Below are 16,125 nucleotides of genomic sequence, written 5' to 3' on the forward strand. Positions count from 1 at the left end.
TTTATGTTCAGGACTCTTTCTTTTCAGACCCTTCTCTCCAGAAGTTAAAAAGATCTTGTGGTCCCATCTCACTGAAGGTCACCTGTTACAAACTATTATGCACTCCTGAACACACTGTGAACAGAAATTAGGAACTATTCCTCCTTGCACCACTCCCACATGGAGCATACCATTTTCTCGCTGAACTAAAGGTACTGTGGGTCCAGCAAATCACCAGAGAAACATGGTACCAAGATTCAGGAAAGAGCACATCATAATCATCTTGTGATACCATTCTTATATGAAAACAATGTAATTTCCTCTTACTTTGTTGATAATAAACATTTGTATCCTTAAAAGCAATGGTGTGTTTTTTTATGTGTCAGCACGGCTTTAATATTTATAATATGAGAAGATCTTTACATCTGTAATTTTTTTTTCATTCTGTGGGACCTGGAACAAAGAAGAGTTTATTGTGTGCTTCTATTCCCTTTGAAAAATGGATGGATATTTCACTTTCCCTGGTGCAGCTTTGCGCAGTAGACAGTTTCGTTTCAAAATGTGCAAAAAAAAAAATCAGTTTTATGAACACTTTGCTCATATTGCTTCTCTACCACTTTCTTTAGGAATGTCCCAGTGGTGTTGTTAATGAAGAAACCTTCAAAGAGATTTACTCACAGTTCTTTCCACAGGGAGGTAAGTGAAAATGTGGACTTGTTAACGTACTCTCCATTAGAATTATGCTTGCAATCTTGAATTTGGCTTTATCTTTTATGGCATGAGCCTACATTTTTAATTGCTATGTAAAAGAATTAATACACAGCATGTGAGTGCGTATAATTTCCAACGTATCATAAAAATGAGCATCTTACAAATGATCAGATAGCCAGGATTTCTCCTTCAGCTGAATGCAAGAAACCGTATTACTGTGTATCCCATACTATGGCTCTCAAACACACAGCACATTTGGGCGGCAATGGCTCAGTCCAGGATATACTACAAAGCTCTTCAGCATGTACTGTAGGTATCATTAGATTCTTCCCACTCTCAAATTTGGACAAATATAATTATTCTCAATTTTCAGATGTGAAATTTGGGCTTTAGAGAAGTTAAATGGTTTGCTCAGGGTCACACATCCACTAATGGGTGGATAATGGCTTAGAACTAGATCTTTCTAGAGCCTCACCTAGTGTTCTTTCTGCTCTTTCTCTTTTAGGACCTCTTGTTCTCACCCCCCCCCCCACATCTGAGAAAGTTAATACCACTCTAAATATTAATTGAATTGGAAAGGAAACAAAGAAGGCGTGATGATAACACATACCTGTTGGAGATGAGTGAAGAGATCTATTTGCCCCTAGGCCTTATAAGTTCTCTTTCATTCAACAGGAGGCCCAGCTCAAACAGAATCTACTGTGTATCCAGCTGTGTGTTAGGTGCTGATAATGAAAGGGGAAGAAGATGTGGTACCTGCCCAAAAGAATGTTCCAGTTTAGTGCCGCAGATGGGCAATGTCCAAATAAGGCATTAAGTGCGAAGATAGGGGTTTAAATCACAGCATTTATGAGAGCACTGTGCATGCTCAACAGGGCGAACATAAAAAGGATGCCACCCAGACTAACCGACCTGAGCTGTGGCAGCAGCCATTCCTGAGGCATCCAGTATGTCGCTGGCCCTGGCACGCACTACCCCTCACCTCCCAACTATCTTAGCTGTGACTCTCCTTTTTTAATAAATACCGAAATCAAGATGCAGAGAAGCTCACTGTTTCCTTAACATCCTCTTTGACTGCTTCCTGCGTAAAGGAGCCCCCATCCTCTCACACCAAAGTAACTGCAATGGTTTCTAAGCTAATCTCTGCTTCCAACCCTTCCCCGCTCCTGCAGCACATTTTTTTTTTCTCAATAGGAGCCAGCGTAATCCTGTTCAGCGAAAGCCAGCTCCTGTCACTGCTCTACTCAGAACCTTCCTTTCCATCAGAGTCTAAGCCACACCTATCTAGTGACCTGTAAGCTGTGATTTCTGTTCCCTCTCTGTCTGTCCTCTCCCCGCTCCTAACTTGCCCCTTTGGCTCTCTATGTTCCAGCCACACCCACCTCCTTCTAATTCCGCAGGCACAGCTGTTGGGCTACTGTTAGGACCTTTGAACCTGTTATTCCCTCTGCCTGGGATTCTTGCTCTCCCAAATAACCATCTCAGGATCCGACCACCTTCATTCCTATTCAGATGCCACTATCTCAGCAAGGCTTTCCTGGCCACCCTATCTTAAACCACAACCCCTTGGACTCCCCATGCCAACTTTATGTTTCTCTTTAGCACTCAAGAGCACCTAATAATACATGTTTTACCTCTTCTGTTGTTGCTTATTGTCTCTTTCCTCACTAAAATGTCTTCTCCCAGGGACGGAAGGGTTTTGTGCATTGTTCATTGCTGTGAGCACAGGTGGTAGAAAAGTTACTGACCAGTCATCAGACTTGATCACACTGTGTAAATGAGTGAAAGCAGGAAGGAATGGATGACATGAGCCTCACATGTTGGCTGGGACAGTACAATGGAATCATCTCTACAAAAGGCATTTTGAAAGTATACAACACTTAAATATTAGTTTCAGACAAAAATTAACTTCTCTTTTGGTTTTCAATCCATTTGGTTTAAGATATTTCAGTGGGTTGAAGACAATTTTGTGTGTGAATTGTCAAAATAGACATTTTTATTTGCTATGACTGTTAAAAGGAATTAAATTAGAAAGAATTCTTTTATAAGAATTAAATTCTTGTATTATTAATAAATTTATAAATTATATTTATATAATATATATTATAATTTATATAATATATAATATAATTTATATAATATATTATATATTATATATTATTATATAAGGAAGGAAGCCACCCAGACTAACCGACCTGAGCTGTGGCAGCAGCCATTCCTGAGGCATCCAGTATGTCCCTGGTCCTGGCACGCACTACCCCTCACCTCCCAACTATCTTAGCTGTGACTCTCCTTTTTAAATAAATACCGAAATCAAGATGCAGAGAAGCTCACTGTTTCCTTATCATCCTCTTTGACTATAATATATAATAATATATTATATATATTATTTTGACTCTTTGACTGTAATATTTTGACTCTTTGACTATAATATATAATAACATATAATATAGTAAATATATTTATATAATATATTTATATATTTATATTAATAAATTTATAAATTTATGAATTATTTATAAATTAAATTAAAATTCTGAGAAAACACAAGGTGACCCCTTATTACATGAATTTGGATATATCATGGGTGACAATTCCCACCCACCCCATCTCATTACTAACAGTTCACGGACAGCTCTTGGTCATAGGGTCTGATGCCCAGATGTAATAGGTCCATTGTCTGCCTTAAGAAAGAATTTGGAATATCATTTGATTAACTTGTCTATTTCTAAATTATTGAAAAAACTTGGCATTTCTGAAGAAAAATCATGTTTACATTATAGCTACGTATCTGTCAGCATATTGGTAAACAGTAATATCAAAGCATCCAGCACAAATGGATGTCTTTTTTATTATCTCAAGTGAAAGTTATTGCACGCTAGAAATGGGATACAGCTCCACATTAAAAATTTATCTTTATTTGAAAAATAACATTTTGGCATTACAGATCATCAACTTAAGCACAATCTTTTGAAAATGATTCTTGTTGCAAAATCCAATGGGATTTGAGAGGGAAAAAATAACTTTTGCTTTCTTAAAAATTCTTTGATTATTCATGTTAATTGAATGGATAAATCTAAAAGTACCAGGCACTACTGAAAGAAATGATATATTTTAAAGAAAAATGACTAGCAATTTAAAAAATTAATATTGCACATGCAAATTGTATCTTGCACATGCACATTGTGTCTTGCAGTGCAGCTGGAAAGGGGAATAGGTCCTATGGAAGGACAGAATCTCCGATGAGAGGCAAATTCATGTCACGGTCATCCTCGCGCTTTTATGGAACCATTTATTTAAGTCTGAAAGCAACAGGTTTCTCATTAAGAGCAAGAACAATGATGGGTCCATAAATCACCACATCTCCCCATTTCCTGTAGGAAAAGACTTTGTCTTCTCTTCAGAATCTCCTGCAATTTGTAACATGTCAGGCTCTTCATTTTCTCTACTGCTTCATCAGATGGTTTACCAAGCACAACCTGTTTGGTTCTGGATGTCAGCACAAGAGGTGTGATCAGAAGCATCTGGTTTGTGAGGGATCAAGTATGGCTGCTGGAAAACCAGCCGAGAGGAAATGAATGGCTGGTTGATGCCCTTCCTGGTATCATTATGGCAATACTTTTTCAACTCCACATACAGTGGAAGCTTTAGAGTGTACACTCTTAGTTCACTGACCATTTTAAAAGCTTATGAAAATTGCAGTTTCCCGGGCTCCTCTTGCTTATGTTGTAGGGATTCTGTACCTACTTTGTCTGTATGAGGCACCTGCTACCTATGGAAGGGACAGATGAATTAGCTCCATTCAGAAGACTAAGTCAACAAACGCCTATGGAACCATTACTGTGTGCAAGGCACTGGAGGCACTTGGACAGGGAGGGTCAGGGGCATGAAGATTTTTTTAGTAACACCAGACATAGAATATCCTTCTTGTCCTAGGACAGATTTTCTGAGGATTTTCAGGGTGATTTATAGAGGACTTATCAAACAGAAACTATTATTCGTGTATGTGAACCTGCCTTACCAGAGCAACAGTGTTTTGAATTTTATATTCAAATGCATTAAACTAATTCTGTACCTTGGGATTGAATTCAAGTGGAGTAGTGATTTGTGGTAGGAAGAAAAAAATCAGCCAGATTAATTTCAATCCACAGACCTGGATCATGATAATCAAGTACATTCTGAAATTTATGAATATAGATAGATTTTTCAATCAAGGGTTGGTATTATTGATGTGGGTTGGAATTAAATGGGTTAAAGTCATTGGACTAAGTTGAGTCCTGGGTTTGTGGATAGACTGTCACCATCAAATGGTGACTCAAATGGTACATTTCTGTGGGTCTCAGGTTGTTCTTCTATAAATTGTGGAACAATACTTTTACAACATTTATAAAATGTGGAATAAAGGAGTCCTTAGTATTCTTTCCACTCTACACATGCTTTTTTTTTCCTAGGAGCTGGTGTTGGAATGTCTTGATTTCATTAACAACTCTATCATTAACCAACTAGTTAATCTTAGCTAAGTCACTGAAGATACCTGCAAAATTTTCCACCTTTGTTAAATGTAGATAAATAACTCAATGGTATCCAAGATCCCTTCCTGTCCTAAGCATCTATAAATGTTGTTCCCCAACTAAAAATGTTCTACATTTAATTTTCTACTTCACAAGTAAGATTCTAAGAAACTGAGGCAATCTCAGCATATCAAACTCAGGAACTGTTTTTGCTATGTGTAAAGAAACATGGTAAAAGGAGAATTTAGGGTCATGTGGAGAGAAGAGAGATCGTTTTATCTTTTGAGCTCCCAACTATAATGAAATCTAGAATCCAAGATGCCTGTTATTCATTGTCTTAGTAAATGTGTATTGAGTATCTAAGAAAAATAACCATCAGATGAAACCTGACCATAGATGCTTTTGTGGACACTTTGCCTTTACTTCATGTATCTACCTCTGTGCCTAGTCAGAGACTTCCAGTGCCTTAGCTCCTTCCTATTACCCAGTCAAAGCTCAGAACCTCACTCTCTTTCTTCAGAAACTTTCACTGTCTCCAGGAGCCTGTCATAAAAAATCTGAACTCCAACAGAAGCCACAATAACACTTCATGACATGATTCTACCAGTCTTTAGAGCAGGAATTGACATCAAATTAGAACTCCAATCTAGACACACCTAGACACACAATAGAGATTTCACAAAAAAACAGGAAACTTTTCAGGTAGAAATGTATTATATCTGTAAAAAAATTACTCACATTTCTTTAATGTGGTTGTCTGTGAAACAATAATTATAATAAATAATATTTATTGAACACTTAATATATGCTTAGGACATATATTAGACAATATTAGACATTTAATATATGTCTAAGCACTTTGCATATTAATATCTCATTTAATCTTTTGGGGATGACCCTATGATGTACATACTGGTGTTATCATTTTGTAGATGAGGAAACTGAGTCCCAGAGAGGTTAAACAACTTTCCCAAAGCCATGCAGTTGATGTTTGGTAGAGCTAAAATTCAAACCCAGGCAGTTCAACTTCACTACACTAATGACAACTGCTGTCTGCACACTATAACTGGGCTGGAAAATTGGTTTAACCTCCAGGGGACTTGCCAAGATACGTTTATAGGAACAAGGAATCCTTTACACTACATCAGGGCAAACCTTGAGAGTATCTGTCCCATGTGTCAAGCTTTAAAGCGAGAGTGACCCCATTTATGAAGAAAACTAATTACTGTATGTTCATGTTAGCTTATTTTCTTTTAATTTAAAAAAAATTTGCCAACATTGTTTGTTCTGAGCCATTATTCATGTTGAATCCTGCTTGCTAAGGTAAAGGCATGTACCCTGATTGTCTAAATAGGATACCAAGAGACCTACTTAATAGAAGCTCATTATAAAATATGCAAAATCTCTTTTTCTCCCTCGGAAAGTAAGTTTAACATAACGACTGTCAGCTCCTATCACCATAGGGCACTAAATAGTTCAAGAAGTCTGTTAACAGCACTGTTGAGAGCAAAACAACTTTGTGAATAAAAACAGGCTGCCAATTCTTGACAACTCTGTAATGGCACTTCCCAAGAACAGTACAAAATCGATTATAATCAAATCCCTAGTAATAACCTATATTCAAAAGTATTTCTTTCTGCAACTCATCAATACTGTGTGGACATTCACTCAAGATTACAGGACATATTATTTAGACCCAATTGTGGTCCCTGGTTAGTTCATAGACAACAGTGTTAATATCTCCTATGTTTAAAAACAAGCGGTTTCCTACAGTGTATTTAAAGGTGAGAGGTAAAAGACAATGCCACCGTCATTTTGAGAAACTGAGTGTACGATCTACCTTATAAAATATATGGTCTCCCATAGCATTTACCACTGGGATAGAACATTCAGGAAAAACCATCCATAAGTGGGACATGGGTGCTTGCTTGAGAGCTGGGAGGGAAGTTTCTATGACCTCTGATCGCCCTTATTTGGGAAGGGTGATCTTCTCCTCCTGCTACTGTGACTTAGTTTCTTGACAGCCTTTAAAAAAGCAATTTATAAAGTAAAAGGTGAATAAGAAGTTTTGTTCAATCCCAATAAAAAATAAAGGTTAAAAGTTATAAAATAGAAATAGATGAAATTTTAAACAGAAGATAAAAGGCTTGAGCCAATGAGCTAAAAGGTTACTTTTTTTTTTCTAATATAAAAAAGGTTAAGGTAAAAGGCTGAAACCATGAGATGAAACATCTAAAATAATCAAGTAAATTTGATTAAGGGTCAAGAACAGAAGCACTGAAAAATGAAAACTGCACTGAGAGAAGAAAACAGCAAGAAAAAAATGTACTTTTGGGGCATCTGGGTGGCTCAGTGGGTTGAACCTCTGCCTTGGGCTCAGTCCATGATCTCAGGGTCCTGGGAATGAGCCCCGCATCAGGCTCTCTGCTCAGCAGGGAGCATGCCTCCCCCTCTCTCTCTGTCTGCCTCTCTGCCTACTTGTAATCTCTCTCTTTCTATGTCAAATAAATAAAATAAAATATTTTAAAAAAAAAAGAAAAAATATACTTCTAACATGAAAAAGCAGAAAGCTCAGAGATGAAGGGAGGCCACAAAGAAAAGGAGAAGAAGAAAAACAGGAAAACCCATCAAAAGCAAGCTCAGTGGAAGCATTGGATCTCAGATACACTCCAGAGTTCTCAGGCGGCATTGTGAGGTGCTGGGGATAGATCCCTGTCCCAAAATGCCCACGGTTACCTGAACCGTGAATCCCACCCAAGGCCCAGGGGCCCTCAGGACCCCACACTCCTACCATGGCCACAGAAATTTCCCAAGTCACTCCTGTCCTCAGTTCATCAGGCCACATCACTGGCTGTGGGCTAGCCTGGTTTTCCAGTCAGAAGGACTCCGTTTCATCCTGCTTTACTCCTAATTGACTCTGTTACTCTCGGAAAGTTTCCTAAGCTCTCTGAGTCCCTAGCTTTATCTGAGTTGTAAAAATGACAAACAAATTCATAATCACAAAACTCAAAACACCAATTCATGTGTGTCTCACTATTAGTATTGTTTTTAATTAATTTATTTATTGGAGAGAGCAAGAGAGCAGGGGAGGGGCAGGGGGAGAGGGAGGCTGAGAGAACCTCAAGCAGACTCCCCGATGAGTTCCAAGCACACCTGGGTGCTTGACCCTGAGACCACCACGGGAGCATCAAGAGTCAGATGCTCAAACAACTGAGCCACCCAGGCACCCCTCTCTCTTAGTATTTTTATTACTTTACTTGTAGAGATAGCCCCTGCCAAGCACCAAACAATTTCCACATGCGTCTCACTTATTCCTCACACCCACCTATGGTACCATTACTCATCTCAGCACCAGAAACACCACCCAAGACACCCCGGTGCTCAGAGCATTTCTAGCCACAACCTTACAGAGAATGTGTATCATCAATGGCCTCTGTGTGAGGAGCTCACTCTCAGGAATCTCAAATTACAATCCTCTCCAGAACGAAGGTGCACAGCCAGAAAGAAAGCACAAGTACAGGAGATGGAGTAAATTTTCCTAAATAAGAGGAGGCTTCGGTGTGCTGTGCCAGTCTTCAGTAGGATATTGTAATGGGGCTTTAGGGGTACCTAGGTGGCTCAATCGTTAAGTTCTGCCTTTGGCTCAGGTCATGATCCCAAGGTCCTGGGATGGAGCCCTGCCTCAGCATCTCTGCTTAGCAGGAAGCCTGCTTCTCTCTCTCCCACTCCCCCTGTTTGTATTTCCTCTCTTGTTGTGTCTCTCCCTGTCAAATAAAATAAAAGAAGAATGGAAGGAAGGAAGGAAAGAAAGAAAGAGAGAGAAGGAAAGGAAGGAAGGAAGGAAGGAAGGAAGGAAGGAAGGAAGGAAGGAAAAGCAAAGCAATGCTGCTTTAATGATACTCCCTTTCCAACATTTCAGACTCGACAACATACGCGCACTTTCTGTTTAATGCATTTGATACGGACCACAATGGAGCTGTGAGTTTTGAGGTGAGTCTTAAACCATTTTTTAATATATGATTTGACTTTAGACACATGAGAAGAGATTTAGACTATTTACAAGGAAAATCTGAGTTGGTAGTTTGGTAACTTTTTTTTCTTTTTGAGACTTTTATTCTTTATTATTATTGCTATTGTTATTATTATAGATCACTGAGCATGAGAGCCACCTTAACAGAATTGTGTGTATTACAATGTTGTTGACTATAAGTACAATCCTGTACAGCACATCTCTAGAGTTTATTCCTTTTCCTTAACTGAAACTTTATGCTCATGGGTCACTGCTCATACCCCCTGCTCCAGACACAACTGTCGGTAGAATCACGCGGTATTTGTCTCTCTGTGATGGCTCAGTATGCCCTCAGTTTCATTCATGTTGCTGCATATTGCAAATAATCTTTTTCTTTTTAAAAATAAATAGTATATTCCATTGTGTGTGTAAACCACATTTTCTTTATCCATTCATTCGTCTCTGGACATTTATGCTGTTTCCACAACTTAGCTGTTGTGAACAGAGCTATAATGAATATGGAAGTCTAATATCTCTTTGAGATCTTGATTTCAATACCTCTGGATAAATATCCAGAAGTGAGATTACTGAATCACATGGTATTTTTATTTTTAATTATTTGAGGAAGCTCCCTACTGTTTTCCATATAGTAGCTGCACAGCTATGATTCCCACCGACAGTGTGCAACTGTTCCAATTTACTCACATCCTCAACACTTTTTATCTTTTATTTGTTGGATAATAGCCATCCTGATGGGTTGAGGTGCTATCTTATTGTGGTTTTTATTTGTATTTCCCTGAAGACTGGGGATGTTGAGCATTTTTTTCATATACCTGATGGCCATTTGGATATATTCAGAGTAATGCACATTCAAGTCCTCAGCTTATGTTTTAATTGGGTTGTTAGATATTTACTATTGAAATGAAGGACTTTCTTATATATTTTGGAGATAACCCTTTATCAGATACATGGTTTCCAAATATTTCCTCCCATTTTGTAGGTTGCTTTTTCACTCCACTGATTATAACCTTTCTTGCTCAGAAATTTTTTAATTTAGCACTTGCTTATTTACTCTTTGTTGCCTCTGCTTTTGGAATCATATCCTGAAATCATTGTGAAGACCAATACCATGAAGTTTTCCCCCTCAGGTTTACTTTTAGGAACTTTATGGTTTCAGGTCTTATGTTTAAATCTTTAATCTATGTTGAATTGATAATTGTATACGGGATAAGGTTAGGATGGAATTTCAATCTTTTGGGTGTGGTGATCCAGTTTTCCTAATACAATTTGTTGAAGAGACTATCCCTTCCCTTTCCCATTGTGTATTCTTGACATCCTTGTCAAAGATCACTTGACCATATATGTATGGATTTACTTGTAAGCTTCCTATTTTATACCATTGGTCTCGATGTCTGTCTCTATGCCAGTAGCGTAGTGTTTGGATTACTATAGCTTTGTAATATACTTTGAAATCAGGAATCAGGATGCCTCTAGCCCTGTTCTTTCTTAAGCATTGATTTGAATGTTTGTGGTCTTTTGTTGTCCCATATGAATTTTTTTCTACCTGTAGAAAATACCACTTGGGATTTTGATAAGGTTGTAGTGAATCTGCAGATAGGTTTGGGTGGTATGAATATTTTAACAATATTAAGCCTTACAACTCATGAACTTACCATTTGTTTGTGTCTTAATTTCTTTCATCAGTGTTTTGCATTTTTTAGTACTCAAGCTTTTCACCTCCTTAGTTAAATTTATTCCCAGTTTTTTATTCTACTCTTTTTGGTGCTATTGTAAATGGGATCAGTTTCCTAGTTTTCTTCTCAGATAATTCATTGTTGGTGTATATTTGTATGTGATTTTGTATCTTTCAACTTCACTGAATTTATTAGTTCTAACAGTTTTTTGGTATAATTGTTAGGATTTTTTTATATATAATATCATAACACCTGATTTATCTTTCTTGCCTAATTTCTCTGGCTAGGACTTCCAGTACTCTGTTGAATAAAAGTGGCAATATTGAACATTCTTGCCTTGCTCCTGATTTCACAGGGAAATCTTTCAGTTTTTCATCATTGAGCATGTTGTTAACTGTGGGCTGGTCATATATGGCTTTCATTATGTGAAGATGCTTTCCTTCTATTCTTAGTTTCTTGAGAGTTTTTATCATGAATAAGAGTTCAACTTTGTCAAATGCTTTTTCTGCATCTGTTGAGATGATCATGTGATTTTTCTTCTTTATTCTGTTAATGTGGGATATCACATTAATTGATTTTTATATGTGGAGCCATCTTTCCATCAAAGGAATAAAGATACTTGTTTATGTTGTATGATCATTTTAATGGGATGTTAGAATTTTCCAGGATTTTGTTGATGATTTTGGATGTATATTTATCAATAATATTAGTCTGTAGTTTTCTTTCCTTGTGATACCTTCATCTGGTTTTGGTTCCAGGGTACTGCTGACCTCATAAATGAGTTTGGAAATATCCCTTCCTCTGCAATTGTTTGGAAGAGTTTGAAAAGGATTGGTATTAGTTCCTTAAATGTTTGGCAGAATTTACCAGTGAAGCCACGTGGTCCTGCTTTTTTTGTTGAGAGATTTTTTTGATTACTGATTCAATCTCCTCATTATAGGTCTGTTCAGACTTTCTATTTCTTTATGGTTCAGTCTTGGTAAGTTGTATGTTTCTAGAAATTTATCCACTTTTTTTCTAGGCTATTCAGCCATTGGAGTAGAATTGTTCATAGTAGTCTCAGGATTCTTTTGATTTCTATGGCACCAGTTGCAATGTTTCTTCTTTCACTTCTGGTTGTCTTATTAATTTGAGTATTTTCTCTTTTCGTTCTTAGTCTAGCGAAGAGTTTGTCAATTTTGTTTATCTTTTCAACCCCATCAATCAGAAGCACTGGTGAAAACATGGACTCACAATTGGCATCTGAATTAGGGGAGGGCAGTCTTGTAGGACTGAGCCCTTAACCTGTAGGATCTGGCTGTATCTCCAGGTAGAAAAGGTCAGAGTTGAGTTAAATTAGAGGACACCCAGCTGGTATCAAACAATTGCTTGGTTGTGTGGGGCAATTACACACACACACACACACACACACACACTTCATTGGAATTGGTTACAGAATCATAAATATGTATTATGTATAAGGGAAACAAGGTAATTAGAGATTATTTACTTTGGGGGAGTAGAGGAAGGTGAATCTTATATGTGATCAGAAATTGCACTGAGTGACATGATAAGTGGCAGATGATGGAGTGGGATCAATAAGGAAAGGTAATGATAGGGCTGTATCAAGGAAGCATGCCCATGAATTGATGGAAAAGATATGAAGGACAAGCACAAGGTAGTTAAGGGTAAGCACTCAGGATGGAAAGCAGTGGAGAGTGAGTCAGAGGCAGAGCCTGGGAATGAAGAGAAAGCTTTTATAAATCACCTAGAAGTTAGAATACAAAGGAAAAAGGCCAAAAAGGAAAACTGGATGAGGAGGCAGAGTCCAGCTCCTGACCACTTAAGACAGGATGATAAGGAGGCTGGATTCTCTTGTGGAAGGTGAGGAGTCCTTACAGAATTTTCAGCAGGGGAGTCATGGGATCAGGACTATGTTACTAGAAACAAGAAGTTTATTTAGCAGCTATGTATTCCAAGAATTCTAACAGGAGCTAACTTAAGCCCAAACTATAATTGAGGCATTGGTGATGAGAAGGAGGAGATGAGCTTAAGAGATATTAAAATTAAGTTGATAGACTTATTTCTCAACAAATTTTTCTAATTTGCCATGTTTCAAAGGGGGAAAGTCCAAGAGACCATCACTGGCTATGTAGAACAGGGACGTTGAGGAATCAGGATGAGAGAAGAAAGCATCGCCTTCCAGGCTATCAGTCAGTGGCCCCAGGAGCAGGGTTCCCAGGGCAGCAAAGTGTCTCCTCGCATGTACTAGGTACTCCTGCAGACTGAGTGCACCTAAAATAAAGACTCTAGGCCAGGAAGCTCAACATGATATCTCTTATAACTAAACCAAGAGATAGCATGGCAGAGAGAAGAGTAGAAGCCAACAGTGACTAAGTAGAAGGTCCAGTAGACCAAGAAACTTGCAGTGGTAGAGGCAAAAGCAGTTGGATTTGTCCTGGTTGTGGCAATAGCAATGGGGGACCTGTGGGAGCATCACAGGTAACATCTGTAACATTTCTTCTGTGGATGGCAGTTTCAGATCACCCCATGATAATCTGGTCTTAGCATTTGCAGCACTTCAGCAACAAGATTAATTCCAGCACAGCCTTTGTGTAGCAATAACATTGAAGTCAATGGTCCCAGTTCACCTAATGAAATCTTTCATAGCTAGTTTGCAAAAATCGAATAGGGTAAAAAATACTAATGATTCCATTACTTGAAATTACTTATGTATCAGAAATGTCCCATCAATTACCTATAAGCACATTGTATCCAATTTCAGCATGTAAATTTAGTCTGGTGTTAATGATATGGGACCAGGCATAACATTGCTATTATAATATTTATGTAAAATGTTGGTAATTGTGATGAACATTGATTATAATTTGGGAAATTAGTTGTAATGACTATATATTATAAGCATGTTAGTAATAGGTCTTTTCTTTAGAAGCAAACTAATAGCTGAATTAATAAAAGTTAAATCAAAATCAAATTTAACACTAGGCTATCATAATTATTTTTCTAAATCGATTAGCTACCTGGAAAGTCTCTAGCAAACAGAAATGATTAGGCAATGAACACCTTTTGAGTCACAGTAACATCTTGGGAGGTATAACAGAGACCATTCTGATTCTAAAATAAAGAGAAAGGGAAGTTTTCTACTTAATTTTCTTAAACCCAGAAGTGCAGAGTGAATAGGACAAGGGAACAAGGGAGTGGGGTGGTGCCTGTGTCTAGCTCTGACTGGGCCTAATCCCTTCCTTGCCATTTAGTGACTGTGAGACCCCGGGCTGAGAATTTAAACCCTCTAGGCCTTAGTGTTCATCTCTGTAAAATATCAGCAAGCAAAGCTACTCCACAGGGGAATGAAAGACTGAAAAAGTACTAACGTTAGTAAAGAACTTGGCTCAGTGTCTCGCACCAAACACACACTCAATATTTATGAGGTGTTACCATAGTAGTTATTACATAAGATATTTTTCTAACAAAGCCAATTAATAACGACATTGGTCATCTTGTTAAACACTAACGTATCATTGAACGTATTCATTCAAAGGCTAGATGATTGTCTATGATGATATGAAAGATAATTCTGCATCTCACCATATAAGCAGCACTTACCATATGTCAGTCACTAATACTAATAAGTGTTTAAAAATAGTATTAGCTATATACCATAATAATAACTGACTCTTGTTTAGAACTCATTTGAATTCATGAGTCAAGCAATTGTGCTGAGTACACTATATATACCAGCTGAGTTCATCTTCATAGGTACCACTATTAACTCAATTTTAGGTCATTATTAACTCATTTCTAGCAAATGAAGAAAGGGAATCATGAAGAGGTTTAGCAACCTGCCCAAGGTCACACAGCTAAAAAGTAGGAGAGCCAGGATTCAAACTCAGACAGTCTGGCACTGGAATGTATCTCTTAGCAACTGTTATCCTGAGAGGTGTACATAGATCCCCGGCCCTCATCTGAAATCCTTTGAGCCAGCTGAGTTCTGTCATTCACAGCCTTCCAGATTGAGAGAGGTAATACCCTGTGCACATTATCCCATATTATTTAATATCTCTGGTAGGGCCTGCAGCATGCGATAATCAAATGTGTAATATTCGTGCAGTGAAATAGGACACATGGTAAACATGGCAGGGACTGCTACTGATGACCGAAGTCCAGGTGCTCTACTTGGTGATCTCACAAATGGGCCATAATCACAGCCTCTCGGGCAGTTCGGTGGATCCATGACTGAGATTTTACCAATGAGGTGTGAGTGGAATGACCCCATCTCCTTCCCCTCTCTTCCTATCTGTGGGGACCAGGTGCTCACATATTTCAGCTGGCCCTGCAACAAAGTAGAAGGAGCCTAGATCTCTGAATGACTGCAAGGAACAGGGCGCTCTCCCCATCTCACTGTGTGCGAATGACAAGTAAGCGTAAATGGTACTGAGCCACTAAGATTTGGAAGTATTGGTATAGTTGTTCGTACCCTCTGATTAATACGATATAGACAGATCAGATGATACAACTCATACATAGACTGAGAGATGACAGACAGATAATTAGAAATACATTAGAAATAGTTTTATGTCAGTTCACTTCAAGTATTGGCACCAATGAGTTTCACACTAAAGTTTACAAACCAGGATCGAACCCCAGCTCGAATCTCTAACTCCTATGCTTTTAACCAGAGGTCATAGAACTTCTCTAAACAGAGCCAAATACAAGTATTTTGGCTTTGGAGGCCATACAGTCTCTATTGTACCTACTCAGTCCTGCTGTGGTAGCCACAAACATACCCAATGTATATGAGCATCCCTGTGTTCCAATAAAGTTTTGTCCACAAAACGATATGTGCCGTATTTGACCCCTCAGGCCATAGTTTTCCAAATCCCATTCTTAACCATTTCGGTAGACTGTCTCCTTCTGAGGACCTGAGCCACAATGTTTGTTAGATGACATTTAAAATGGCATTCTATGATCTGATGACTGAATATTATCACCAACATTCACAATCCGCTTTCAGACCATTCCATCCACAAAAATCACTGATCACTGACACGATTGCTGGTTACACGATCAGCTCTGAACCTTCACCACCATTTCAACAATTACCGTCTGCCAAATATTATCACCATCAGGGCAACACATACCTCTGAGTAGGTCCCAAATTGAAAGTTTACTTAAATTATTGAGGCTGACTTAAAATAATGTTTTCTTTGGAACAGTTCTGGAA

At 38.2% G+C, this 16,125-nt stretch overlaps 1 protein-coding gene across 5 annotated transcripts in view; it reads left to right on the plus strand.

Annotated features, from left to right (window-relative positions):
* The window catches only part of KCNIP4 (potassium voltage-gated channel interacting protein 4), a 1,144,126-nt gene that overhangs the window by 1,110,534 nt on the left and 17,467 nt on the right, over nucleotides 1-16,125 (plus strand). For all 5 annotated transcript variants that reach the window (XM_044225907.1, XM_044225911.1, XM_044225910.1 and 2 more), the window contains 2 exons: nucleotides 606-675; nucleotides 9,121-9,191. In XM_044225907.1, the coding sequence (XP_044081842.1) occupies nucleotides 606-675; nucleotides 9,121-9,191 (141 nt within the window). The remainder of the gene's footprint in view (nucleotides 1-605; nucleotides 676-9,120; nucleotides 9,192-16,125) is intronic.

The sequence above is a fragment of the Neovison vison genome, chromosome 11 (assembly GCF_020171115.1).
Source record: "Neovison vison isolate M4711 chromosome 11, ASM_NN_V1, whole genome shotgun sequence".
NCBI classification, from domain to species: domain Eukaryota; kingdom Metazoa; phylum Chordata; class Mammalia; order Carnivora; family Mustelidae; genus Neogale; species Neogale vison.